The sequence below is a fragment of the Cryptomeria japonica genome, chromosome 1, assembly GCF_030272615.1.
Source record: "Cryptomeria japonica chromosome 1, Sugi_1.0, whole genome shotgun sequence".
Lineage (NCBI taxonomy): Eukaryota > Viridiplantae > Streptophyta > Pinopsida > Cupressales > Cupressaceae > Cryptomeria > Cryptomeria japonica.
The window spans coordinates 708,474,081-708,501,453 of NC_081405.1; the positions used below are offsets into that span (position 1 = coordinate 708,474,081).

Sequence of the window (27,373 nt, forward strand, 5' to 3'; positions counted from 1 at the left end):
TAACTAAGGAAGAAAACTGGAAAATACACTGAGAAAGCAGCCCACTCACCATTAAGAAACAAACGGGCTTTTGTTTATCCATTAAAAAATACTTCCTATGAATATCAATTTTTTTTACATAGCATGACACAAGGATATAATTATAGTGCTTCCAGGAATTAACATGATTTCGATGATGCTAAAGTATGTCCAAACAAAATCCACTTTTAACGTGCTATCTCCACCATTTTCAATATATATTATTATTGGTGGTGGTAAAGAAATAAAAATGCAGTTCAATGTTGCCAAACTAGAAACTTGGGTGAAAAAATACATCAGATATATCATATTGTACACTCGATAATTAGTACTAAGGAATTACTGTGACTTTCCATCAGAGAATATATATTCAAATTTAAACACAAACGTAAACTATGCTAATCACATTTCTGAAGCAGGGACTTGTGATTGTCACAATAACATTTTAGAAGAATAAATCAGCTACAGCACCACAGTCTTCCCCATAGTAAATCTGGCATGCATCGGATACGAGCAGACTGCTTGATACAAAACTGGGATAACAATTTCTCTCTATTCGAATTTCAATTTTGATTCCACCTGCCGATTCAAAGAAACAGGGATTTTTTTAACTAGCATTGCAACTGGCATGCTGAAAAGGCCTATTAGTATGCTACCCAACCATTGGTTCCAACTGAGTGGAGTTGTGTTTGCCAAAGAACCCAAAAATTCAATAATTATCACTTGAAACACAACCGTGGATGACAACACAGCAATGAAAACCCAATTTCTTAGGATGTCATGGAAAACATTTAGCTTCTCCATTTCTCTCGAGCTTATTTCATTAAAGACCTGCACACAGGCAAGACACAATATCTAAAATTAGCACAGCTTGAAATATAAATTCAAATTCTATACCTTCCAATCAAATTGTAAGGAATCTCTCTCTAACTTGCTAAATGTTTGAACTTGACATATTTCATTTGGACAAATGTGATTCAAAAGATCCATGCTAGATGTTAATTACTTTGACACTATTTAGTACTACACATGTAAAGCCTAATTTTTTTGCCATAAATATTGAAGAATGAAATAAAAGTATGCATTTAACTTCACTTTGAATGGTTAACTCTATTGAGGTACAAGTATGAGTGTTCTTAGACAAGGGGTCTATTTGTATTTGCCTCGCTATCTAAGCCTTTATGCACAGTAGTAACAAATGTTCTCAATGTACCAGTAGTTCCTCGCTATCATTTAGCTTATAATCCTATTATTCAGCATCTCATCTAGCTTACAAGCATTTGTAATAGCATTGAGCAAGAACTGGAGCAGAGGTGATGGTTTCAAATCCAATGGGGACGATGGAGATGGAGAAGTGGATTTTGGGACAATGTTGACAAGGATGAACTGTTGTTGGACCTCCTACTAGAGGCTCGGTTGTTGGGCATTTGTCTTGTCTACCTTGAGGCTCCTAGGCTCATGCTAGTGTCGGATGAACCTTCTTTCAATTCAGATTTCAGCCTGCATAAGGGATTCATTCCCCAAGCAGTGGCCTTTGTTACCGTCTTGGCTGTATCAGCTGCTCAAGCAAACGTTGGGGGTGGATTCCTATTTAGCAGGAACCCTAATAGGGTTGCATCGCATGTGCTTTCTCCTACACAACACACAAAGTTAAAGCAGAAATGCAATGATGGAGCTTTTGTTGATGCTCCCCATGCTCATAACTCTAATAATTTGCATCCCATTTCATTTCCTCTCATGTAGGACTTGGATCTCATGCCTCCTTGTCTTGGTGATGGTTTGCCTCTATGAAAGAGGGTGATGGCTATTGATCCTTCTCTCTATTCAGTGTTGGCCTACATAAGGGGTTCCAACCCCAAGAGGTGGCCCCCATTTCCCTCCTGATTACTCAAGTTGAATGGGATGGTTTCCTATTTGTTGGGTGCCCTGGTAGGGATGCATTGTGTGTGCCTTCTCCTTTGTAAGCGAAATATATGTAGTTGTATAGTGAAGGAGTTGTCACCTCTATTGTGGTGCCCCAAGATCATAAATATGATGGTATGTTTCCCATTTTGGTTCTTCTCGTGTAGGACTCAAATTCATCCATGCCTCCTAGTCTTGGCGATGGTTTGGCTTTGATCACAAGGGTTAGGAAGTCCCCAAAGGTGTGGCAGTTAGTCCTCTCTTGGCCCTATTCCTTCCTAGGGTTACAAGTCCCTTGCTAAGGATGTTCCTTGTGCCTCTTTTAGGATTCTTGATGTTTTGGTGGACACATCTTCTACTGGTATACAATCCGTCCTCATTGGGAGATTCTCTAAATCTCAGCTGAACATAGATGTTATTCATAGCTATGTGTCCAAATGCTAGAATATTTCAGGTCAACTTCGTGCGGGGCCTTGTTAAACAGATTACTCTTATTCTCCTTTCAATCCATGGAGGATTCTTCAAGAATCCTACAAAAAACATCCGTGGTTTCTTGGTAAGGCATGTCTTCATTTAAAAATGCGGGCTACTGGCCTTGAGATGCTACCAAGGTTAACATGGATCTATTTGAATTAGGCTCCTTACGCTACTATTGAAATTTTGGGATGAAAATATCCCTAAAGGTATTGCTAATAATATTGGTCAATGTGTTGTCATTGACAATGCTACAAAATCTTAGTCTAGTGTCATAAATTGTAAACTCTTACAATTTCAGACTCCTTTTTAGGCCCTTGCTTTAGTGTGCCTCCTTCTAGGTCATTCTCACCCTATTTTAGCCTCATCTCATCCAAACTATCGTCATATGCTCATGGCGTGACTTGATCCAATGTCCTGGGTCTATGCCCTCTTGAACCACCTTGTTTTGCCCCTTTTCGGCTAGACTATGGCTCCTAGCACCTTAGTCCCTCCAAAATAGGCCCCAACTTGAATATATTAGGATGTTGGTTCCCGCCATTAGTGATTTGATCCCAATATTTTGATATGACTATTGGAAGTCATCCTAAAAGTGAAAATACCTTGAGAACCCTACATAGAGACATAATTTCTAATTCATTTACACATCTAGCACTTTCATTCACAAGCATTCCTAATTCCTTCAAAAGCACATTTGAGTACAAGGAGCATCAAGCTATAGCAAGTTATCTTCAAGTATGCTTTCATAATGGATTTTGTTATGATTTATCATGTTCTTGCATCACCACTATTATCAATCTTGAAGTATAATCTTGTCAATTCAATATTTCGCTTTAGATTTAGCCTCTGCCCTACCAAGGGTAAGCTCTCTTATCTAGTCAATCATAGTTGTAGTGGAGGTCAATTCCTACCCAAGGTTTTACTTAGGCAAACTCCTATACAACACAACATTTTCCCTCTTTTCTACGTGCAGTTATAGACCCGACCATCAAAAGTTGCAAATCAGCAAAAAGCAGATTGAGGCACACAGTTTCAAATTTTGAATGGCCGAAAACCCCTGAACTATGTCAATTTGCACGTGTCTGACACTTTTTGGCCAAATTTCAAGGAGAGTGATCTACAAAGCATCTTGATCTGAAATCCAAAGTTTTAGCTAATGGAAGCACCTTTAGGTCTATGGCACCTAGCACACATGATTGGCACTTTCAACTCCAATTTTTTGTGACAAGTTCCTCTTTGTCTCATTTCTAAATGTGTGCATTTGAGTTGACTTTTTGTTCTGTATCTTTCTATTTATGCTGAATCTTGTCAATTTCCTAGCACTTTACCTAGTTCTTGCATCATTTTTTGTCTTCATCATATTCAATAATAGCAATCAAAAAGACAACAATTGATCCAAGTGCCCAACTCTCCTAAGGGACTGAAGTTGGGCCTCATTGGTTCTCCAATGAATTGATGGGATTGGGAATGATTCCTAGTTTGTATGTTTAAGCTAGTGAAACCCAATTTCCCAACATTTCATTTTGGTGAACCCGACATACCTTGCATAATTTATGATTTGGATGTTCAAATCTGAGTTTTATTTCATAAAATTTTCAGATTTTGAGACATTAATTTTTTAAATTCATCTTTTATGTGCTTACATTCATTGATTAATCATCATCTTGCTAGCTCATATTGCTTACATAGGTGGTTAATTGATCATATCATTGCTACATCATATTGCATTATTCATTTCTCAAATCTCTTGGTTATGTGCTTGCATTTCACATCATTGCTATCTCATTGTTATTATATAGAAAGCAAAAATATCTTTGTGGATGTATAATTGTATGCTTAAGAAATTACTTTCACAATGAAGCCATTTCATGGATGTGATAGTTTCTTAGCTCTTCTTATGATCCTCCATCCCTCTCCTAAAGATCCTCCTATCCGTAAGGGCATTTTGAGGCAAGAGGATGATTACATTAGCACCTTTCTCAATGCTCTCCCTTCTAAGGATGAAGCATTGATGAATCATGCTTCTCCCTCTCTCAAAATTGGTCCCGCCCATGAAGATATTTTAGAGCAAGAGGATGATACCATTAAAACTTCCCTTCATGACACTTTACCTCCTATTAACTTTAATGACATCTCTTCTAGAGATGAAGAATTCGTGAATCATGCTTGTCCCTCTCCAAAAATTGATCTTATTCATAAGGATATTTTGGTGCAAGAGGAGGATATCACTGGCAATGTTTCCAATGCTCTCTCTCCTAAAGATGAAGTTTTGATGAATAAAGAGCCCAACCAAGTCAATGTTATTCATGTTTCTAGTCATGTGAAGCCTAAAATTGTTGTCCATCTTCATCAAGATGGACCTCAACCTCAAAACAAACCAGTAATTGCTATTAAAGGTGTTCAAAATCCAACTAGAGCTCCCAACTACATCTTGAACTATGCCAAACAACTCACCCAAGGAGATAGGATGAATCAACAACCCAATTATCATGCAATAGCCCACTTGTAACAACAAACAAGATTCAAATGTTCTTCCTCCCTCTCAACCTTTTCTTCCTCCACCCCCCCATCTTACACAACATGTTAGTAAGAGGTATGATTTAGTTGAGCAGCTTCATGCTACTCCAACTAAGATCTCCCTCTAGGATTTGATACAAACTTCGCCTACATACCATGGGATGCTCCAAGAAGCTTTATAAAAGGTGGTTGTCTCACATTCTGCTAAATAAATGATGTAGGAACCCTACTTGATCATATGATTGAAACAAAGCCATATATTGTGTCCAAACAACATGAGTTACCTCCTTTGGAAGTTCAAAATCAATATGATCCCCTCATGATTATTGTGGCCATTATTGGTAATGCAATAAGACATACACAAGTTGATAATGGCTCGGATCTTAATGTTTGTACCATTGACTTATTACATAAGATCAAAGTGGATACCTCTCTCATTCAACATAATTCTCTTTGTATTTGTGGCTTTGATAATGTCGATAGACAGTTGTTAGGTACAATGACATTGCCTATTAAGATGGGTGATATGATCCTACCCACGCCTATCCATGTCATGCACGATACTCTCACATCCAATCTTCTTCTAGGTAGACCATGGCTCCATGCCATGCGAGCAATCCCTTCTCTTCATCACAATCTCAAATTCATTTATAATAACAATATGTACACTCTAGAAGGTGATAAAAATCCGTATAGTGGTGTCCAAAAAGAGGTAGGATCTATATCTTCCCTTAAAGCTTCTTGGAGCATCCCATGGTTCCTTCTACAACACAGTCTCCTATTGATGATGCTTTCTTAGAAGATAATTGGGGTCCTTCAGACTTACAACCTCCTTTTGTGGAGAGTACAAAGCCCCCGAATTTAAAACCTAGTGTGTCATTTATCCAAGCTTCTTTTAAAACCAATCCAACCTCTTCTTCTTCTAACACATGTCTTGATGATGACTTTGGCTCTTTAGATTTCAACCCAATTGAACCTAAAAGTGAAACCTTTCCTCTTGACATTTCAACACCCACTAAGCATCCTACATTTGATTTCGAGAAACACTATGGTGTTGGTTTTAAAATTCACTGTAAACATGGATACAATGGACATGGTTTAGGATGTGTGCAACAAAGTATTGAGGCTCATGAGAAATCTACACTACACTTTTCTAGACAAGGTTTAGGTTCGACATCCCCTCACCCATTGTCTAATACATCTATGTCTTCTTCTCCTAAATTTTCATCTAAACAAGGGAGTATTTTGTTTCAGCTTCTTAAAGCCAACTTGATTACTCTCCCTTGGAAAAATTGAAGTAAGAATTGTAAACAAAACCAAGGAAATCCCAAGATTTGGAGTGTAAAATTCAACAACCTATCGTAATTTGTATCATTCAAGTGACAAGTGACAATGAGTGGCACCTTTGTCCAATACCTTTTAAACAACATTAATTTCCTATTATGTTGCTCCTCACTATGTGACACTCGTAGCTTACCTTTTGGGGGCTCATTGTCATTCATGGTGGTACAATTTCATGTGCAATCATACTTGGGTAGCAACATAATAGCTTAATTATTCTTTTGTCTATACTAGGGAGCAAGAATAGTTTTCAAACATTCCTCCTTCATTAGGATCCACTTTCCCTTTGCTGAGTCGTATCTTTTCTAATGGTTTGCCTTTCTTGCATAGAATTGTTTGTCCTTCATAAGGATGTTATACTTGCTTAAAGATGTATATCCTTCATTGGGACCTCTTCCTTGCTCGAAAGTATATATTTTTAAATGATCTCTCCTTGGTGTTGAAAGTGTACAATCCTTCATCAAGAATCCTCTCTCCTAGCAATTAAGAAGGTGTGTATTCTTGGTCTCCTTCCCCTTCTAGTGTTGAAGATATCATCTTTAATATACATCTCTCTTTTCGAAGGTAGATATCTTTAGACAAAAATGTCTTGCTCCCCCTATGATAGTCATGTATCCTTGACAAGGATCCCTTTACACTTGTTGCAAGATATCTCTTTTACAACTATCTCTCCCTTGCTCGAGAATTGTATTCTTTATAAGGATCTTCTTCTTAGCTTGGAACGCATGCATTTTCATTAAGGATATCTTGTTGTAGTGTTGTGTTACATAGCACCCCCTAAGGCACAGTTTCTAACTCTAGCATCTAATCTTTGTCTTGATCACCTGGTATAGCATTGCTTGCTAGTGTGATCGTTGTTTACACTTCCTCAAGTGGTGAATACCTAGTATAGCATGACTTGCTAGTGTGATCATTTTGTTACACTACCTGAATCACCCAACATAAAATACCTTGTTGGCTAGTGGAATCCATGTCTTCTCCTTTCATCAATTGGTGTACGTCCTTGTTCCTTTTATAAGTCTACTTGTGCTTTCGCAATAACATGTCAAGAATGATATTAGCAATTGAGACATTTTTAACATAAAAGTCTCTTCAACTAGTTGACTTGGAACCTTTTGTTTAATTTAGTACTAACGTTGTTTGCTTTATGAATATTTGAAGGTTTTTAACAAGGATTAGTAGGTTCCTAGATTGTGGGCTTGTGCATCCTTCAACTTTTGTCACTAGCTTAAACGCCTCTCTTGAAATAACATATAACATGTTTCTACCAATGGCAACTCCAATAACATATAACATGTTTCTTGTGCTCCAATGTCTCTTTCAACAAGTGTTTTTGTTAGAAGTCTCTAGTATGCCTTTGATGTTGCTTCATCTATATTTTTGATATTTGCAAATCGCATCAACATTTGATGATACGTTTCTAAACTCTTTTCAACTTTTGTTGCATAATTTGCAATATAATTCATTATAGCATGTCTTGAAAGTACCGATTGCTAATCAACATTTGCTCTCCATAATTGAAGTATGTTAGGATTATGTGTATTTACTCGATCATCATTTTTTGCAAGTTCATATATTTTATCTCATGTCATTGGATCTTCAAATAATTTTGATCTGTCTAGATGCAATGGTCATGGTGCATTGTACCTACAAATAAAAGGTAACTTGTTAGTTTGTACAAATAATTTAATTAATTATTTATACAAAATATTTGAATCTATGAATAGCTTACCTACAAACCATTCTTCCTCTTCTCTTACGATTGCAAGCACCCTCTTTACACATTGTATGTGTTGGCATTGAGTTGCCATTGATGTCAACCGGTATGGTGTAAGCATGAGTTATCACCGGTAAGAGGTGATATTGAGAAGTGTGTTGACATGTTAAGTAAATACCGGCAAGGCATGAAACCGGTATGTATCAAGGTTGGCTGCCAATTTGTGATGAAGAGGCAGAATGTTAACAAGATCACAATGAAGTAGTATACCGGAGGATAAGGTGAGTTGCTGACGTGTTGTGTTGCCGGTAAAAGCAAATGTTCAATGTGTTGGACATACCGGTAACGGTATGTACCGGTAGAAGGATTTGTCGGATGAATAAGTATGAACCGACCCTATGTCGGTGAATGGGTTGTATGTCGATGTGTCTGTCATGTGGATGCCAGGTGGCAAGAAGGGAGATGTCGATGTGTTTGCATCGTCGAGGCAAGGTAGTTGCAGGGACAGGTAAGCATTTAATGAAGCCCCCCTTGATTTGCGGATTGAAAATCATAAGTTTTGCGGCTAAATGAAGAATGAACGACAGAAGAAGATCAAAGAGTTGTCGGCGTTATGATCGAAGCATGGAACCAGATTACAGGATGACCTCAAACAAGAAACAGCTAGATCTTAAATGTGGTCGACAAAAATCAAAGCAAAAGAGCAGGGTTAGGTTTGCTATTTTTAGCATACATGCATTGGACAAATGAAAAACGCATAACAATTTATTTCCTCAATGCAGGTGATCGATCCAAGGAAGATTGGATCGGATTGAAGACAGATTTGGTCGCTGAGAAGAAACCCTAACCGCCCAAAGTTTGAATTGGTTTTTGGCAGGAAGGCTCAAGTTTGAATATGCCAACTTGAGACTTTGATTTGTGATGAGAGAGTGCGAAGAAGGGTGATTAGTGTGCAGTCAAAACAATTGGAAAGAAAATTCCGAGTGACTGTGTGTGTAGGTGATATACTACAGCATAGGAAGGAAACCGGTAGAGGTGTTCACATCGGTAGAGTGTGTGAAGAATACAAAGGGAAGGAATACCTGCAGAGTTAGAACCGATGGATATGTTGCAGAAGTTAAGTGTGATTCGACAGAAGCAGAAAAGATTAAGCAGAGTGTGAGATCCGGCAGAGAGGGAGAGCAACAGAAGAGATTGTGAAAGTGACCGGTAAAGTTGAAACCGGTAGAACAGAGTACATAAGAGTTACAAAACTTTATCAGATTTATTACTGTATTTGAAATCTATCAGTTTGATCACTAAGTTGGTGCTTAGTGCAAGGGTTGTAGCTCCTTTGAGTTGGTGCTCATAAATCAAGGGTTGGTGCTCCTTGGGTTGGTGCCCTAAAATTGTAATCAGATCATTTTCATTGTGGGGCTGGATTGGAGGAAAAGATCTCCAGCAGCTATTCTCACCGAAGTTTTTCCCACATTGGGTTTTCCTCGTACATCAGGTGTTACGTGATGCATTTTTTTATGTGTGTGTACACTCAGTTTGTATTGTTTGAGTAACCGGTCTACCCATTGTTTGTTTTATATGCTACCAGTATATCCCTAAGGCAGGAAAGTGTTTAAATCACTGATTCACCCCCCTCTCAGTGATCCATTGTGTCCAACAGTATGACATTCAACACAATTGAGTAACTCTTCATACTCACATTCTAAGTATATTTGGCTCAGTTGCTGTGTATTATTAAGGCATGGATGTTGTGTAAAATTTTATATGATATCATTAACGATATAAGATATATTATTAGTTAAAATACAAAACAATTAAGTATAACATATTTTGAAATAAATATATAATTGAAAATTAATATCAAACCTATATGTTTCTTTGATGTGGATCTCCTCGTGGGTTGCATGCATGAATAATAGAATCAAAATATTTTTCAACATTTTTTATTTCATGATCATTTCTCCAATCAAGGTTATCTATGTTTGGTGCTCCCTCTAGCCATATAAATCCATGCACATGTGGTGCTCCTCTATGCTGCCATTCATAACTAGACCAATAATCTTTTACTTTCATTTCCTTTTGTAGTATTTCCTTTCAAAACATTGTATATTGTAGATGCATGTAATTTGCCACAATAAGCGGGCAGTCAATAATATTTTGTCATTGCCACTTTTGTGCTTTTTGTAGATTAGTCACATGTGTTCTTGGCATTAGTGCATGCAAATCTGACCTATACATATCTGCTGTACGCAAAGGTAAAGAAAATTGTTGGTGTTCCAATTTGATGCAAGAGGTCGGCCAATTCAGCTTGGCATTTTGCCCAATAAGACCTTGTACCCCAGAGTGTCATACCAAAACGCATCAAACAGTCAGCTAAATGTGAATGGGGGATACTTTTCATATGCTATTGTAACTCATTAATTGTGATTGGCATGTCTTGAAAGCTCTTTTTGACAAACACGGCAGATGAATTCTGTGCACAATGTTGCATAAATCATATTCATCATATAAAATCTAAATCGTGGGTGTTGTCCAAAACGATGATCTCTATATCGAAATAAATGCTTAACAAACTCGCGTAAATCTGTGAATTTCAAAAATGCTTCAATAATATACTTTTCATATGCTATTGTAACCCATTAATTGTGATTGGCATGTCTTGAAAGCTCTTTTTGACAAACACGGCAGATGAATTCTGTGCACAATGTTGCATAATCATATTCATCATATAAAATCTAAATCGTGGGTGTTATCCAAAACGATGATCTCTATATCAAAATAAATGCTTAACAAACTCGTGTAAATCTGAATTTCAAAAATGCTTCAATAATATATTTCATATCCATATCATACATCCATTTAAACCAGGTGGCAATATTCTACTGTTCCAACAAAGTAGATGTCCTCAAATCATTGTTCATGTCTAATTAATCAACAAAGTACCAATAATACCAATTCAATTTTCAGTCGAAAATGAAGATTAAAGCCCAACCAGTGGAAGTGATAAATACTAAAGGCGAATTTCATACTAGCCGATTGCCAAATTCAACCTGGCAAGTTAATATACCTTGTGCAAAGTACTTCAGTTACCTAACAGATAATATGTGTGTGATTACAAACATCAGTAATACTATCAAAGAAATAAAATAGGAATTTAGAGTGGACTAACTTCAAGTCTAAAACTAGAAACAATTTGCCTTTCTAACAAGTGGTTAAAAACAAACATAATGGGAGAGAGGAAGTGAGAGAGAGAGAGAGAAAAATTGCCTGGCAGAATACAAATGAATTGAATATCAACGTGTTTAGAACTAAATCTTCATTTGGACCATCCAGCTTGAATAGCTTTTTCCCTTCTACTTGCAGTGTCCACATTACAGAGAGCTGATATACTACTTGGCCGAAAATATTCCTCCACATAACATTACTGATAAAGCTTTGGCCTCTTCCAACAGGTTGTCTTTTCATCAAGTCATTATGTGGAGGCTCAGTTGCCAATGCCAACGCTCCAAGAGTATCCATGATCAAATTAACCCAAAGTAGCTGAACTGCTGTCAGGGGAGTGGTACCTGTTGATTAAATACCAAGATATGATATGCAATAAATCAGACTGCTCAAATAGTAGAACATCATCTCATTAGGGTTACAACATATATGGACAACCTAGTTTACGATCTACTGTAAGCTAGATATCATGCAGAAAGTCGATTATTGCATAACTAAATAGGAAAACAATATCTATACTTTTCTGGAAATCATGCTAAGGAAAATTAATAATTAGGGCAACCATGCTAACTGTTAACTGGATAAACTGATGTCCTAATTACTATCTGCAGTACGGTACCAAGCATGCAGAAAGTCAATTGTCAAATAAGTAAAATAGGAAATTATTATATATAAATATATGCCTACCTGTAACACATGCTGATGAAAAATTAACAATTAGGGCAACCACATTAACTGTTAATTGGAATTGCACAAATTTTTGGATGTTTATGTAAACTGAACGTCCCCACTTGGCAACTGTCACTATTGTGGAAAAATTATCATCAAGAATAATCACATCTGCACTCTCCTTTGCCACCTGCACATAAAATTACAACTTGAATGATTAATACATTATTTATAGCAAGTATATGTGTCATGAAACACGATAGTAAAGAGAAACAATTTACAATGTGTCTTGCATTGGAGATTGATAACCCTCCTATAAATAAAAGTCGTCTCAAAATTAAAATCTATGTAACAGTCAATAAAACACAGCATCAAGACCAAATTTGGTAATAGAAATTATAGTCCACCATAAAGGTGGAGAAAATAATGTTTTTCAGACAATACTATCTGTGATTAGTTGCCTCCAGAAGAATGCTCTTCCAAATTTAAAAGTTGGAAACAGACAGTACTGTAACCAGTCTAATATCTGAAGGGAAGTTCAACTAACGATAGCTAAGAAGTACAATAATTATTTTAGTTGCTTGCTTCCATCAACATACTAATATGACAGCCCAAATTTTCTATTCCAAACTTGGATAATATTCCTAATTTCACTGTTAAATATTTTATTTTGTGTCCCTCTTATTTCCCACCAATCTCACCTACAGCCTTGTTCATTGGTCTTGTGAAATACCAGCAGTTTTCCTTGGATAAAGCATAATGATAAAATATGATAAACATCCATATAAAATGTAGTTTAAAAATCAAAATATTTGACAAAAATTATGGCATAGGGATGTTCCAAGTTCTGGATTCTGGGAACGACAAATTTACAAGGAAAAGCCCTATGTTACCGGATACTTGGACTGAGGCTCTGGTCCGGGTCCTGGTGCAGTCTGGGTACCGGTACGCTCCTGGGTTCACCCAGGGTACTGCTCGGGCGCCTGGGTTGTACCCTGGCCAAACCCAGGGGGTGCCCAGGTGTACCCGGGCATGGATACACTTTGACAACATAGGTGGATTCGGTCATTTGAGGGGGTACCCAGGTGTACCCAGGCATGGATACACTTCGACAACATAGGTGGAATCAGTCATTCTCCATGTAATTACATCTACTCAGCCTGTTTGGCTTGACCAATAGAATGGCAAGTTTATCCTTCCACTCAACTGATCATTTAACAAGCATTTGCTGGTCAAGGTGGTTGTTCACTCTTCACCACCTAGTAAGCATATGTCATCAGTTATAAGAGATCAGTTTTACATCAGTAATTCTTCATTAAAGCAGTCCATTATGGAAGCATTGTGTACTCCACCAATAGGCCATTTGAGCATCCTTAAGAAATACCATTGAGTTAAATTCTCTTTCTTTTGGAATGGCATGCAATCTGATGACTGCAGATTTGTGACCGAATGTGAAACTTAATGGTGCCCTAAGGAGAATATTGTTAACCTATTTATTGGCAATTATGGATTTAATTAGAATTTATAATTTTGAACATACATATATATTCCTGTACCCATACCCATGGAAAAAAATTGTCATAATGCCGTAACGGGTTCTGGTTCCGGTTCCCGTACCTGAATCAGCAACATAGAAAAAAGCCAGTAATTACCAGAATGCTACTCTAACTCTTTGTGATAACTTGACCAATTTCGCAGTGCTGCTGTTGCTGTCATATTATTCAATATGTAAAGTTATTCAACTTTAGGATCAGTTAACTAATAATTGGGAATCTACTTTTATCAGAACAATCTTTATTTGTGTATATAATTAATTTACTGCTTGTTACCTCCATGGTAACCAGGTTCAGAAAGTTTTGTGGGTTTAAGAAGGTGAATGTTTTGTGGCAAAATTCAGAATTTCAAACAGGTTTGGAAAGTCTCAAATCTATATTATGAAAATGATTAAAATATATTTCAATGCCCAGTGCTCAATGTATTTCAAAATTTTCCCAGGATATGTGACTGAGTGACAAGGTGAAACAATTGCCGCAGTGAAGACCCACGTTTGTAGACCACCTGAGAACTACTGCACAGAGCTTCCCACAACAGTACGGTCATAATAAAGTGGGCCAAAATTTTCATGTGGAAACAAGGAATGCTTTCTAGCTCCTGAAATATAGAGCTGTGAGACTGTAAGTCTCCATCTACCCTTGGCAAAAAAATGCATTTAAAAATTTGAAACATTACTTTGTCATGACAAAAGGAATAGATGATTTCATGGTCAATGAGTTGACCTGACACTGCCCTAATTGGTCCAATAGGTTCAACCCTCTTTGTTAATTCTTGTAACATCGGTCGTGCCATTTCCGATACATGAATTAAATATATGTTAACATAAGTAGTATACACGTTAACTATAAACTATAAATAAATATCAAATTGTGGTGAGTGCCACCAGTCACACCCCATCATTGTTATCGGGCTGGGAATATTATCGGTTGCACCCATTAATGTTTACGGGCTAGGTTAAACAAATTGCGATATGTTTGTTAATGTGCTGAGTGGTACGTAGGGAGAGATGTGTCTTCCCACGTGGGAAGACATATCTCTTCCATACGTACCCTCTCATTCACTTAGATATATAACATGCATACGATGGGGAGGAGGACAATACCGAAAATTAATAAGTGTTGTGCTTCCTTCATTCACACAACTGCAGTTCAAATTTAAATTCCAGACTACATCTTTATTTTTTCTATCCTCTTGATCACAGAATTTATATAAACTTAACACTCTTTATAAAATTTCATTGAATTGACCTGACATTGCCCTAATTAGTCCAGTACGTTCAACCCTCTTTATAAATTTGAGCTTCTGAAAAATCTTTTGAGGTTCGTGCAAACCTCATGACTATGCCTAAATTGAGCAATTGAATTTAGCATAGGTGAAGCTGTCATGGAACCATAACATTAGAAAGTCTCCAAAAGGCTTTAACACTTTAACTGTTTTTCTTTTTGGCTGAACAGCAAGGGATGCTCAAAAATTATGGAGTTTTGGATGTTGCTCATAAATGCACAACCTGATGTACTATGCCTTCTTCATTTGTATCTATATCTGAACTATTTAGTGAGATTTAACAATGCAGTTGCTCTGTACAACTCAATATCACATGCAACCAACCACTAACATGACATATACAAGGGAATGGATAATAATACGGAGCACATAGAAAGAGAGATTTAATATGAGGATAGTAGACAAAATATCAACTCTCAACTACTTCTTGTGGTGGTATTCATGGTGACAAATGAGTGGTCACAACAATTAACTGCCTGTCAATGACATTAATAAATATATGCTTGTAAATCAGAAAGATATCATTACCTATCCACAACATCACCATCAACAAGGCATCCAACAAACTATTGACAAGGACCCTGCTGGTACTACAAAATGTTGAATAAATATACATCCAAAATCACCCACAACCAAAACTCATTCTACAGGAATTTTCAAACAGAGAAAATTTGACCAAATAAATAATATTCAATAATTGCTTCTGAATTAGATTGTGTAAGCAAATAAATAATGTTCCATTCCAACAGAAAACTTTCCCAAAATTAATGTGTTTTGCGTGACCTCCCTTCTCAAACCACAAACATAGCAAAAGATTCACAACCTGAAGAGTAGAGCATGCAACACAGTTCTTGATATAGCTAGGGTAATCTATCCAGGCAATTGACATGCCTCCTCAACAATCGTAATCTATCATTGATTTCAGTCAGGTTTGGATTTCATAAATTAAAAATGTCACTTTGTGCGACCCATCCATGGCAGTGTAACTAACAACATGAAACAGCTAATATTTGACCTCTCAAAATGATTCAGATCCCAGGTGGTCCAGGGAACAAACCAATCTTAGCGAAAGATGGGTTTATAGATTATGCAACAGAAAACAATACGCAATCAAAAAGAGTGGAAATTTTTTATGAACTGTCTTCTACTTTTATTCAAACAGACATAAATTGGTTACAATCTGATGTTATAATTGCAAAGCTAGGAATGAGAATTCATGTGACCAGAATGGGGTGAACATATCAAACTGGTTTGCCTTTGTCTATTCAGTTATTAACATTCCTCCTAGGGAATCAATTACTATATTTACAATATGGTTACAAAAATGATTAGAAGATGAAATGGTTAAATCTCCAACCACTTGAACCTTCAAACTGCTTGGCAATTGAACTTCCCTGACAGTTGGCATTCCATTCACATGGCTAAAGAACTATTGACTCTGCAATATCTGCCAAGTGGCAAGCAAAGATACACAGAGTCAAGCATACAGGTGTGCAACAACATAGTGAGTCATGTGCAATGTCATGTGGGGACATAGTGAGTCATGTGCAATGTCATGTGGGGACACAGTGACTTGCGCACAATGCAGAGGGCACATGTAAGGCACTTGTAGTTTGCATGATCACATAGAATGTTACTGAGTCATGCATGTTAAACAGAATGTTGTTGACGCTTGCACAGCTGTGCACTAATAACAAATTCCTGAGATGTGTGTGTGGTTGTAATTCCAGTTGGAAGTTTTTTTCCTCTGTCCTGACAATTTCACTGCTTGGGCTACAATCTTCACAAATTTCAAATTTGGCATCCCATCCAGCACAAGCATTGGAATAAAAAGCTGGAATTAATGAGGGCGACAGAATGAGTTGGTAGACAGAATTGCACATGGGATGCCAGCAGTCTACAATAGAAACAGGTTTCTAAATTTTATTTGATAGGTTCCCAACAGTCAGCTGCTATCAATAACTACCTTCATTTTCACTGCAAAGAGTACTTTTAGCACATTTTCCAATAGTAGAGAGAAAACTGAGCGAAGATGCACAGGGCAGAGCAGAATTGGTTCTGTAGCAAGTCAGAGACAGATTTACAAATTGTTCCACACCAGAAGCGAAATCTCTGTTAAGCAGCTGTCAAACATCATATTGTGAAGAGAAATAATGTTACCTTACTTTTCCCAAGGAGTTTCTTCCTCTAGAAAGTTAGTCCACATAAATTTTGTATCTTTATTATGCGTATGGTTTCTCCACATAAATTTTCTCTTTATGATGTGTATGGTTTGTTGTTCTTTGTTTCTCTACATCTTATTTTCACTGTTATGCTGCTTATGTCAAGGAATTGTCATTATAGCATTATTTCAGTTATACTTCAGTAGTTATGGTTGTATGTATTGACCATATAAATCAAGAGTTCATGCTTAAGGTATCCATATAGCAAGTTCTTTTATTCGTTGAATGAGCAATCGTAGATGACCCAACCACCCAAGTACTGAAAGTGCTATGACCATCGCAGACCTTCTGGAGAAGCCCTGTTCGTAAGGTTGGTGCCATTTACATTCTTTGTCACTCAATGCCTGGGAGAGGACCATGCATAACTCCACAACAACATCAACACTGTGCAAGCACAAGGATTCCCCTTGTATCTGAGCTCCTTTATCTATAGTTTAAAAATTAAAAGAAAAGAGAAAAACTAACCACTTGGCTCAACTCTGTACCACTAGCTAGAAATCCACTACCTATGCAAGTCCCATACCTTCCCCCACACACAAAAATTGATGCATCGACCATACAAGAAAACATATCACAAGGCCATAATAGGGATTAGCATAACATCCATGTCTCACCATATGGTAGATACCAGAAAGTAAAGTGCCAAACGCATCACATAATGTTCATTTCATAGGGACCTCGGTTACAAAAAGTGGGCCACACCCAATAAGCAGGTAATTCCTCTTGTGACTAGCATGAAGCAACATATCCTCCCACAGCATACAAGTACACCTCATTTCTCATGTTGCCTTGCCATTGAAAAAGTTTTTTTTGAACAGAGTTCCATGACTCGCGGCAAGGCAGCGAGCTGGGTGACCCCTACCGGGTCACGGTGACCCTGACCCAGGCTCGGACAGGTCAGGGGGCATGACTCGCCTGACTTGCCGAGTCAACGAGTAACTCCCTGACTCGCCGATTCCGAGGGTCGTGACCCGGCCGGCGTCACTTAAAAAAGTGCAGTCAAAAAAAAAAAAAAACATAACATTTTTCGTTTCATTTTGTTTCCGTGTTGATTTCAAAGCGGATGAGGAGGTTCTTAGCGGGCTATATTCAGTAGTACAACGGATGGGCACTAATACCACAGCTACACTGCTCGAGATGGATGCATTTAATAATGCAGTAGGGGCGATCTTTGCCAGCCAGTTGTGCAAAGAGGGTCGGACAAAATTGCAGCCAGGTAGAAAATTCTAAAGTTTATGACATGCATTTAAATTTTTCATTTTATAATCTACCTTTAAAGTTGGAAATGAGACTAATGTTTTTTTCTTTTCCTTATCTCAAATAGATGGTGGCAAATGTTTGGGCCTTCAACCCCAAACCTTCAAAAAATTGCCATCCGCATATTGAGCCAGCCATGCAGCGCTTCTGGATGTGAGCGCAACTGGAGCATGTTCGAGCACATCCACTCGAAGAGGCGAAATAGATTGTCTGTGTAGAGGTTGAATGATCTAGTCTTTGTTCATTACAACCTCCGTCTCAAGACCAGACAGATTTTGGACGCTGACTCCTCTCCGATCACTCTAGAGGAAGTTGACCCCGAGTCCAATTCGATCACTGAGTCCACCGATCTAGTCTTCACTGATGAGGACCTTGGGTGGGTTGACCAAGCAGACAGAGAGGCTAAGGCTGTGGCTATGGCAGAGGAGGAGGATAGAGCACGATCAGGCACAGCACCTATGGCTACTCAGACTAGCACATCACAAGCAGAGACTATGGCTACTCAGTCATCCAAGACCTACCTTAGACGCTTTTCTAGGAGGCAGATAGACGAGGCTAAGCCAGAGCCTGAGCCATAGACTTGTTTTTGTTTACACTTTACAGTTACATATATGTTTGGGAAGATTTGAAGTCATGGATTTTATATACATTGGACAACATTTATAACTCTATATATCTATGTTTTCTAATTCCTTCAGCTACAATTTACAATTCTATGCATGTGATGGATGTATGTTTATGTATGTGATCAAATTAGCTTCTATTTGATGATGTTATAGTGTCTTTAAGCTTAATTCAATAATGGGTGTATGAAACAAGTTTTAAATCGTTAAAAATCTCTAAATTTCAAGGGTTTTCTTATTTTGCCGAGTCCGAGCCGAGTCCGAGCCGAGTCTGAGTCTGGGAACTTTGGAACTTTTGAAAGGCAGTTATAAGAGTGACTGGCAGGAGAGGATATATCCTCCTACAAAATACAAACACTCACTTATCCTCCTACAACATACAAACACTCACTTATCGAAGTTCCCTTTACAAAACTGTTAGTGTAGAGTACATAGACCTCATCATCTATTTTTCATTATGGATACAAATAAGCATAACATGTACTCAAAATATCAGCAAAAATAATTTGAAATTCATCTTGAGAAACAGACCAGTTTTCTTTTTGTACATGAGTTTGATTCTACATGATATCAGACCCTTGATTTAAATTTCAATGCATGACAGGTTCATCAATTTCAGAACCAGGAGAGATTGAACCACCAACTTTTTTCTTTTTGAAGCAGATGTGGTTGTGCAAAAAATCAACTTTACAATGAAACAAAAAATTGAAGTACAGAAGCATCTCAAGATTAAAAAATGAAAAACTAGGAGCAAAGCACTTGCACAAGATGCATTTTCTTTTTTTACTATAAAATTAATTATGAAAGACTTGGCAACATGCTTCAAGATACATTGAGCATAAAACAATCATTAATATAGGCATTTTTAAGCAATGGACAAAATAACCCAAAATTTTCAAACCTCAGTGCCAGCAATGCCCATGGCAAGCCCTATATCTGCTTCATGCAAAGCTGGTGCGTCATTTGTGCCATCACCAGTAACTGCGACAACTTCACCAAGCATTGTACGCAAGTGTTTCACCAAAGTGTGCTTGTCTAATGGGGATGATCTAGCCATAACCTGCAATAAATTGATTCATTTCTTCTCAAAATATGCATCTCAATTTGCTGCAGTAAGCTACCAAAAGCAACTTCAAGGCCCTGTTACCTGAATTTTCGGAATTAGCGTTCTCATCTCCTCTAAGCTCTTTCCACGAAAATCAGAACCTTCAATTGCCAAACCATCATCAGTCAAAATGCCACACTCTCTGGCAATTGCCTTTGCAGTGTTAATATTGTCTCCAGTAACCATTCGTACGGTGATTCCAGCAGCTTTACAGATTTGAACAGCATCCTTGACACCAGGACGAACTGGATCCTTGATACCAACAATAGCTATAAATGTATAACCATGTCCTGGAAGAGAATTTTGGGGATTAAAATTATCTCCTATGTCCATATAAGCAAGGCACAGTGTTCGTAAAGCCTCATTAGCAAAACCCTCAATAACATTCATTAGACTGTTCATGGTTAATTCATCAAGTGGAACAGCTTGTCCAGTTGAATCTAATACCTTGTCACACATATTCAAGATAATTTCTGCAGCACCCTTACAATGACATTGATATCGTCCCCCAGAAAGCTCCAGCAAAACAGCCATTGTTTTTCTGTGTGAATTGAAAGGTTCCACTTTGATAATTGTAGATTCTTTGCGCAATCCACCAAAATCTCCACCCAACATTAAGCCGAATTCCAAAAGGGCAGCCTCTGTTGGTGAGCCTATGCAATCCCGTCTTCCATCCCTGTCCATCACCACCTCACCACTTGTATTTTGGAATATTGACTGCATTAACATTTTGGACACATGCTCAGATGTTTCCTTTCTAACTTTCTTAGCCTGCTCAGCATTCTGAATTTCCTTGGCATTGCCACAAATAAATAGCTTAACAACAGTCATATGGTTTGTTGTTAAAGTCCCAGTTTTATCGCTACAAATGCATGTTGCAGATCCCATTGTCTCACATGCTGCAAGATGACGCACCAGCGATCGATCATGCATCATCTTTTTCATGGCAAAGGCAAGGCTTAAGGTTACTGCCAAAGGCAGTCCCTCTGGTACTGCAACCACAACAATTGTGACTGCTATTGCAAAGAATTCTAAGATCTCAATAAAGTTGTCTCCAGACCAGCTCGTATATTGCCCACTGATGATCTTCCTGTCAATTAATCCCTTTGTCAGTACCAAGAATGTAATAATGGCAAAAAATAATCCAATCTTTCCAATTATTGTTGCTACACCATTGAGCTTGACCTGTAGTGGTGTCTCATCTTCACCGCCTTCGCTCAGGGTTGCCATCAATTTACCCCATCCAGTTCTCATGCCAACTGTTGTTACCAACATCTTGCCAGAACCATCTTGGACCTTCGTTCCTGATAAGAAAAATGGCTTCTCTTTGTTCACAGTTACAGGTTCACTCTCACCTGTTAGACTTGACTCATTTATAAGCAATGAAAAGCCAGATACAAATAGCCCATCTGCTGGCACTTGGTCACCAATTGACAAATGCACTAAATCCCCAACAACAAGATCATATATTGAAATTTTCTGTCTATAGCCATTTCGAGTAACCTGTATTGAGATCTTCTTCTTCTCCCTATCTAAATCCTTGAACTGCAAAGATTGTCGATAATCACTGATTGCAGTTACAAATACAACTAAAAGAATGCTGAGAACAATGCCAAGACCGTCATAGGCTCCTTTAGGCCATCCCTCTGTAGAAATCCCAACGGCCAAAGACACAGCTGCACAGACTGCAAGAATCATGAGAGTCGTGTCTTGTAATGCCTCCCATACATATACCCAAAATCCTCGAAGTGGTTTCTCAACAAATCTGTTAAGACCATAGACATTCTGTCTGTGCTTCAGGCTTTCTTCATCAGCATTGATCCCATCAGTAATTGATGTAGAAAGCTTCTCAGAAATTCCTTCAATTCCACCATGGGCTCTTAACTTTTTGAGACTATGGTCTTCTACCATGGATGCTAGTTCATCAGCAGAGATGCCAAAACCACATGCTTTGACTTCCTCTGGCACTTCATAATCAGTGGAACCCGAAAGGCCAGCTTTCCAATCATAAGAAAAAATATAAGAAAACAGCAAGTACTCCATATGAAAGATGAATTGTACGGACAAGTCATAAATTGATAACAGACTTACCATCAATAAACTGAAGCGCAGCCTTTGAAACTAAAAGAGCCACCTTTATCTTCTCCTGTTACAAACAAAATGATCACAAAGACAAATCAAATATTCTTTCATATATTTATCCTTGTGATTAATTCAAAATTTGAATTTTCTACGGCATAAAATTTTGACATAAAGATGTCAGGCATGTTATCTATAGAAAACTAAACACAAGTCAAAAAAAGGAATGAAATAACAATATTTTTAACAGAAAAATTCCTTTGAGAATGCACTCTGGGTTTCATTCAAAGAAATCCATGCACATTTGAATGAGTTTTTTGCTGCAAAATGCACAATACTTAAACATCTGGAGAATCTCACAAAGCCAACCATGACCAACGTTTTAACACTCATAAATTTGAGCCAAAAAGATTGGTCATAAATCAATTTCTTGACACACAATTGCTAATAACAAAATTATCAAATGACAAGCTTTATAATTCATTTATTTTCAGCAACAGGAGGAGCATTTTTTCAATATTTAGCTAGATAGACCAAGCTGAGATATTATCTCTCAGCAACAACAGCAGGTTAGAAACATCCTACCAAAAATATAATGGAACCCAATGCAGTTACTTATGATTTTACAGTTACAATCCAAATTCTGCACTAACATAATTCTGAATAGAGGCATATCAGTCTTCCTTTGTAGTTAATGAAAAAAAAAAGCATATTGATAAGGGGACATGACTGCAAAAATATATATTTACTCACTAAAAGTTACAGCGGCCAGTTATGTGTTCTTTTTAAAAAGATAAAAGCTATCTTTATCTAATTCTAAATTATGGCTTGCCATAGTCCGTAGAAAATCCAAAGTTAGGATATTTTCTGGAGGAGACCAATCCACTCAACTTGGGGCATGGGTTGCCCCACATAAATATTAGTTTTTATGTGATATGCATCTTTTCAAGACATAAATGTTGAAAAAGATTATTACTATTAGTTTTGATGTTCTAGTACCACCTATCTTCTTTGTAACTGAGAACTGATCAGATGAACTCACACGGCTCACTGAAAACTAAGAAAGGGAATTTTGCATACTATCAACCTTTCGGAGGACAAATCAGTATTAAATTGAACTCAAGATTTGCATATGTAATCTTTGATAAGTAGATACCATCCAATTTGATGTCCCAGCATTTTCCAATAACATCTTGGTAAACATGGTGATAAAAATTCACACCAGCACTTAAAGAATGTCAACACTGATCGATTGTAGCCAAATTTGCTCCCACTATTGAAAGGTACGGCATTAAGTATGCCAAAGTGTTATGTCAATGGACTGCAACAGATGATGGGCTTAATGTTCAATATTATGTATATAGAAGCGGCCTAAGAAATATACCATTAATAAGCCACTTTATATTTGTTCTTCAAAGGTTACATGGAGTTTGTTACAAATTTTGAATGTACCCACATCAATACAATACCATAAACAGGATACCCATAACTGAAATTGAAACCCTAGGGCTTCCTGTAATGTTTCCTTGCTGCTGGCTCTGCAAATGCTCCTCTTCAGTTTTCCATTCCCCTTTCACAAATAAAATTTCAGGCCTTAAATACCTTGCAAAACTGCCTAGTGTCGGGAGTTCCCCAAATGAAAGAAACATCCCAAATACCCGCAACCCTAGGAGATGGGCATCAAAATGTGCATTAATATGGAAATCCTTCAACCGGCACGCAGCTAGGGATGTCCATGTCCGTCAGGTGTAGCCTTTCCCTAGGTCGCACCCAAAATCACGGTTTAAGATGTCCAGCTACACCTATAAAGGATGGAGAAATGTTTTACTCTGATCTGCAGCCGCCTTTCGCCATTAATGGTGAACTAGTTCATGATGTGCTAGCACATGAGGAAAGCCTTCAAAAACTATAGAGATGCTCATTAAAAATGAGCACGATTACTCCTACTAGATGAAATGTCCCTCGAGTGGGAGAGGGATAGGTGAAACAGTGCATCGAGCAAGGGTTTCTTGGTTGTCGTGGTGCCTAGCAAAGAATCGGGGATGAGATGAAAAGGTTGTGAGACACAAGAACCAAAATGGGAGGCAGGACTAATGGGGAAAGGAAAGGCCGAGACTAGATCTCAAAAGGAAGGAAAAACAAGGGAGAAGTCCAAAGGTGAAAGGTTCCCCAAGAGTCTAGAGTCTAAAGGGATATGAACACCAAGCTCTAGCGGTGGGAAGGGAAAAAGAATTAGGGACCAAGGAAGGCAAGGAGGAATCAAGGACCAAGACCACAAAAGAGCCTAGGTTCGGGACTGAAGAAGTTACAAGGATAGAAAGATCATGGGAAACAGGTCAACACAAAGAACACAGATATTGGAACTAGGTTTCAAGGTCCCAAATCATCCTGAGGGTCCAAGTCTAAAGGGGGAACACGTCAGATGGCAAGGATCAAGGCATTGGGGGAAAACAAGGATCTTGGAACTAGTTTCCAAAGTCCCGATTCCACCCAATGGTCTACACCTAGTGGGGAAGGGAAGGCCCAAGGTGAAGAGGAGACGCAAGGGGTATAACTTCAGGAGGAACAAATTTGGTGCCAATATCCACCCACAAGCCCATTATCCCATGAGGAGAAAGGGAATGCAGGGAGGAGACGAGGCAAAGAATGCGAGAGAGCGAGAGTCGAGGTGTATATTGAACCTTGGTCAAGATTTTGAGGAATTCATGAACCTAGGAACTTCTTGAAATTTTGTCTTCATTGACAACTTCATGTATTGTTGAACCTTATTGATGAGTTCAAGGAATGTTGAGCTTGCTAACAATCTCTTGCCTTAACTTTTCCTTTCATCATTTTGGCCATCTTGAGGAAACTCGACAGCTTTTGAATTGTGTTAGAAGGTTCAAAGAATCTTGAACCTACCAACATCTCTTGTCTTCTTTTCTTCACATTCACCTACCTTGTCGGGGTTTTGGGTCTTCCATGAACCATATCGGAGGTTCAACAAGTAATGAACCTACAAACTCATCGACACTCTGAACAAATGCCTTCTTTTGTTGACATTTTGGGGAGTTGCCAAACTTGCCAACATTTGAAATCTAAACAATGAATTTCTTTCTATATCAAAGAATTTGGCCCTTTTTGAACCTTGTCGACTACTTCACAAACTTGTGAACTTGCCAAATTTTCAAATTTAGCTATTTCTTGTCAGCCTTTTGGTGAGTTTGCAAACTTGTTAACTCACCAACATACTGAACTCTAACACTTTACGTTGTTGGGGTTTTGGGCAGTTTGTAGACTTGCAAACATCCCGACAACAAAAAATTGCAAACTTTACTTGTCCTTAGCCGTTATTACTAGTGGAACAAATGACAGGAACAAAGCACGGATTTAAACAAATTTTGAAATTTTATCAAATTGGGGCCAAACGCACAGATGGGAACAGAGCACAGAAGGAGAATGAGACACATTAGATAGGGTTCTAATAGGAGGCCGAATCGAATTAGCCAACTTAAAATCAGTGATAAGTTCTGCCTTACATGTTTGGACCTTACACAGTGGTTAAAATTCTCACACGGTAATACCAGAAACACACAAACAGAGGTTCTCCTCCTTGTTCCGTTTCCCTAATTTATGTATTTTATATATAATGGCAGTCTTAACGTGTATGCCCACTGGTTCCATTTATTTCTGTTCTGTTTATGGTTCCTGCAGGGCAATCGATTAGGTTGCTTTGGATTAGGCTACAACTTCGTACTGCTTTTTAGAGTATGATGTGTGATACGGAAATAGTTGTAACGGTGTTCACCGTATCTATGTTAATAGTACCAAAATGTACTCGCGATTAGGATTGCATTTCCTTATGGCTACTGTATCGGAAACATATATATCATCGATATGTGTAGGCTATAGGTCTCTAATTGTTTGGGTATATTTCCAGTCTTAAGACTTGAAATTTCCTTTTCGATTTAAACTTGGTGAGACTCAGGGCAATGCCAGTTACTTCCTGAGTTGTAATCAAATAATTAAAATGGGTGTTGCGCTCACTTCTGACCGAATTAGTAAGATGGGTATTTCATTTTGTTCCGCTGGCTGCAAATGTTTTTGATTGATGTGATCATTGCACCACTGGCCGTCTATCACTATAATCATAAACCTTCTTATTATGTATGTCTGAAATAATGAAATCTTTTAAGCATCCTCAAATGGTAATCTACCATATTTGTTTGATCCAGATCAGATACTAAAAAACAAACAAATCGATGAAACTCAAAGTACACAAAAACAGAGAGAATAAGAGTAAGGTAAAAGGGTACTCACGTGGTTTGTCCTTTTCATAGCCTCTGCTTCGGATCTCTTTGACAAATTTGCAGTGAACCGAAATCTTCTTTTTGGGTTTTTCACTACTGAACATAACTTCCTCCATCTTCTCAGAGCCTCTTCGGATGAGTTTTTGGGCTTCACTCCTCCAAAGTTTTCATTCAAATAGTTCTCCATGTTTACGAACAAGTCAACTCTTTATGTTTTGCTCTGTGTATTCAAGGGTTATAAGTAAAAGCAATGGTACGCGTTTCAGGCAATGTTTTTGGGTTGTGGAGATGATTTGTTTCGCAGAAGCTTATCACAACCTTCGGAAGAATTATTCTGGTTTCAGCTCTTTTTTTTGAGATTTGGTTAAAAATGGAAGGCTGAAAAAGAAAGAGAGATAAAAACAAACTAATTACAGAATCTCGTATTCCATGTAGTCCATAGGCCAGCGTTAAAAATCTATATTTTATTCAACCCATTTTTCCCCCTCCAAAAAAGCAACTGTGTACCTCAATTTTTTATTACTGGTTTATTGTATAGTCGTGGATTAAATTATTGACGCATTCCGCTTCTTTTCCTTTTGGAGGTTTTGCTTCTTCGACCATTATTTCACAGCAAGTTCTTTAGCAATTTTTCTCTGTAAAGATTCAATCTTTAACAGTTATTAAACTTGCAATGCAATTTTTATGCAGTTGCTGGTATCTTTCTTGTTTCCTCTGTCTGCACGTTTTCTACGAACGATAGCAGAAGGCACTCTAAATTGAGCACTGCTATTTTGCCCGAAATACATCATTGGACCGATTTCCCTTTATCACCCCAGGGTATGGTACATTCAAGGGAGTTTCGTAGAGGTTAATGATGTTAAGTAGTGGTCTCTTATATTTATTTTTAAAAAATGGTGATATTTATTTTTTTATTGTTTTTTTTTTTTGGAATTTTTTAAAATTATTTCTTGTTATTCTCAAAGGAGTTTCAAAGGTCACAATGATGTTAAATAGTGCTATCTCAAATATCTTTAAAAAAGTTTAGAGATAGACCTTTACTTTAAAAAGTTGAGAGATAGAGAGATGAATCTTGGATTTCAAGGGAGTTTTAAGGCATTAGT

General features: G+C 37.7%; 1 protein-coding gene across 1 annotated transcript; it reads right to left on the reverse strand.

The window, feature by feature from the left end:
* Window positions 1–302: 302 nt before the first annotated feature.
* LOC131062500 (calcium-transporting ATPase 10, plasma membrane-type) lies at window positions 303–27,110 on the reverse strand. Its single transcript, XM_057996167.2, has 7 exons — window positions 26,281–27,110; window positions 21,994–22,048; window positions 19,945–21,899; window positions 19,699–19,857; window positions 11,876–12,047; window positions 11,234–11,532; window positions 303–849 (listed from the first exon to the last, which is right to left on the reverse strand). The coding sequence occupies exons 1-7, from the start codon at window positions 26,455–26,457 to the stop codon at window positions 571–573; spliced, it is 3,096 nt and encodes a 1,031-aa protein (XP_057852150.1). The 5' UTR covers window positions 26,458–27,110; the 3' UTR covers window positions 303–570.
* Window positions 27,111–27,373: the final 263 nt, after the last annotated feature.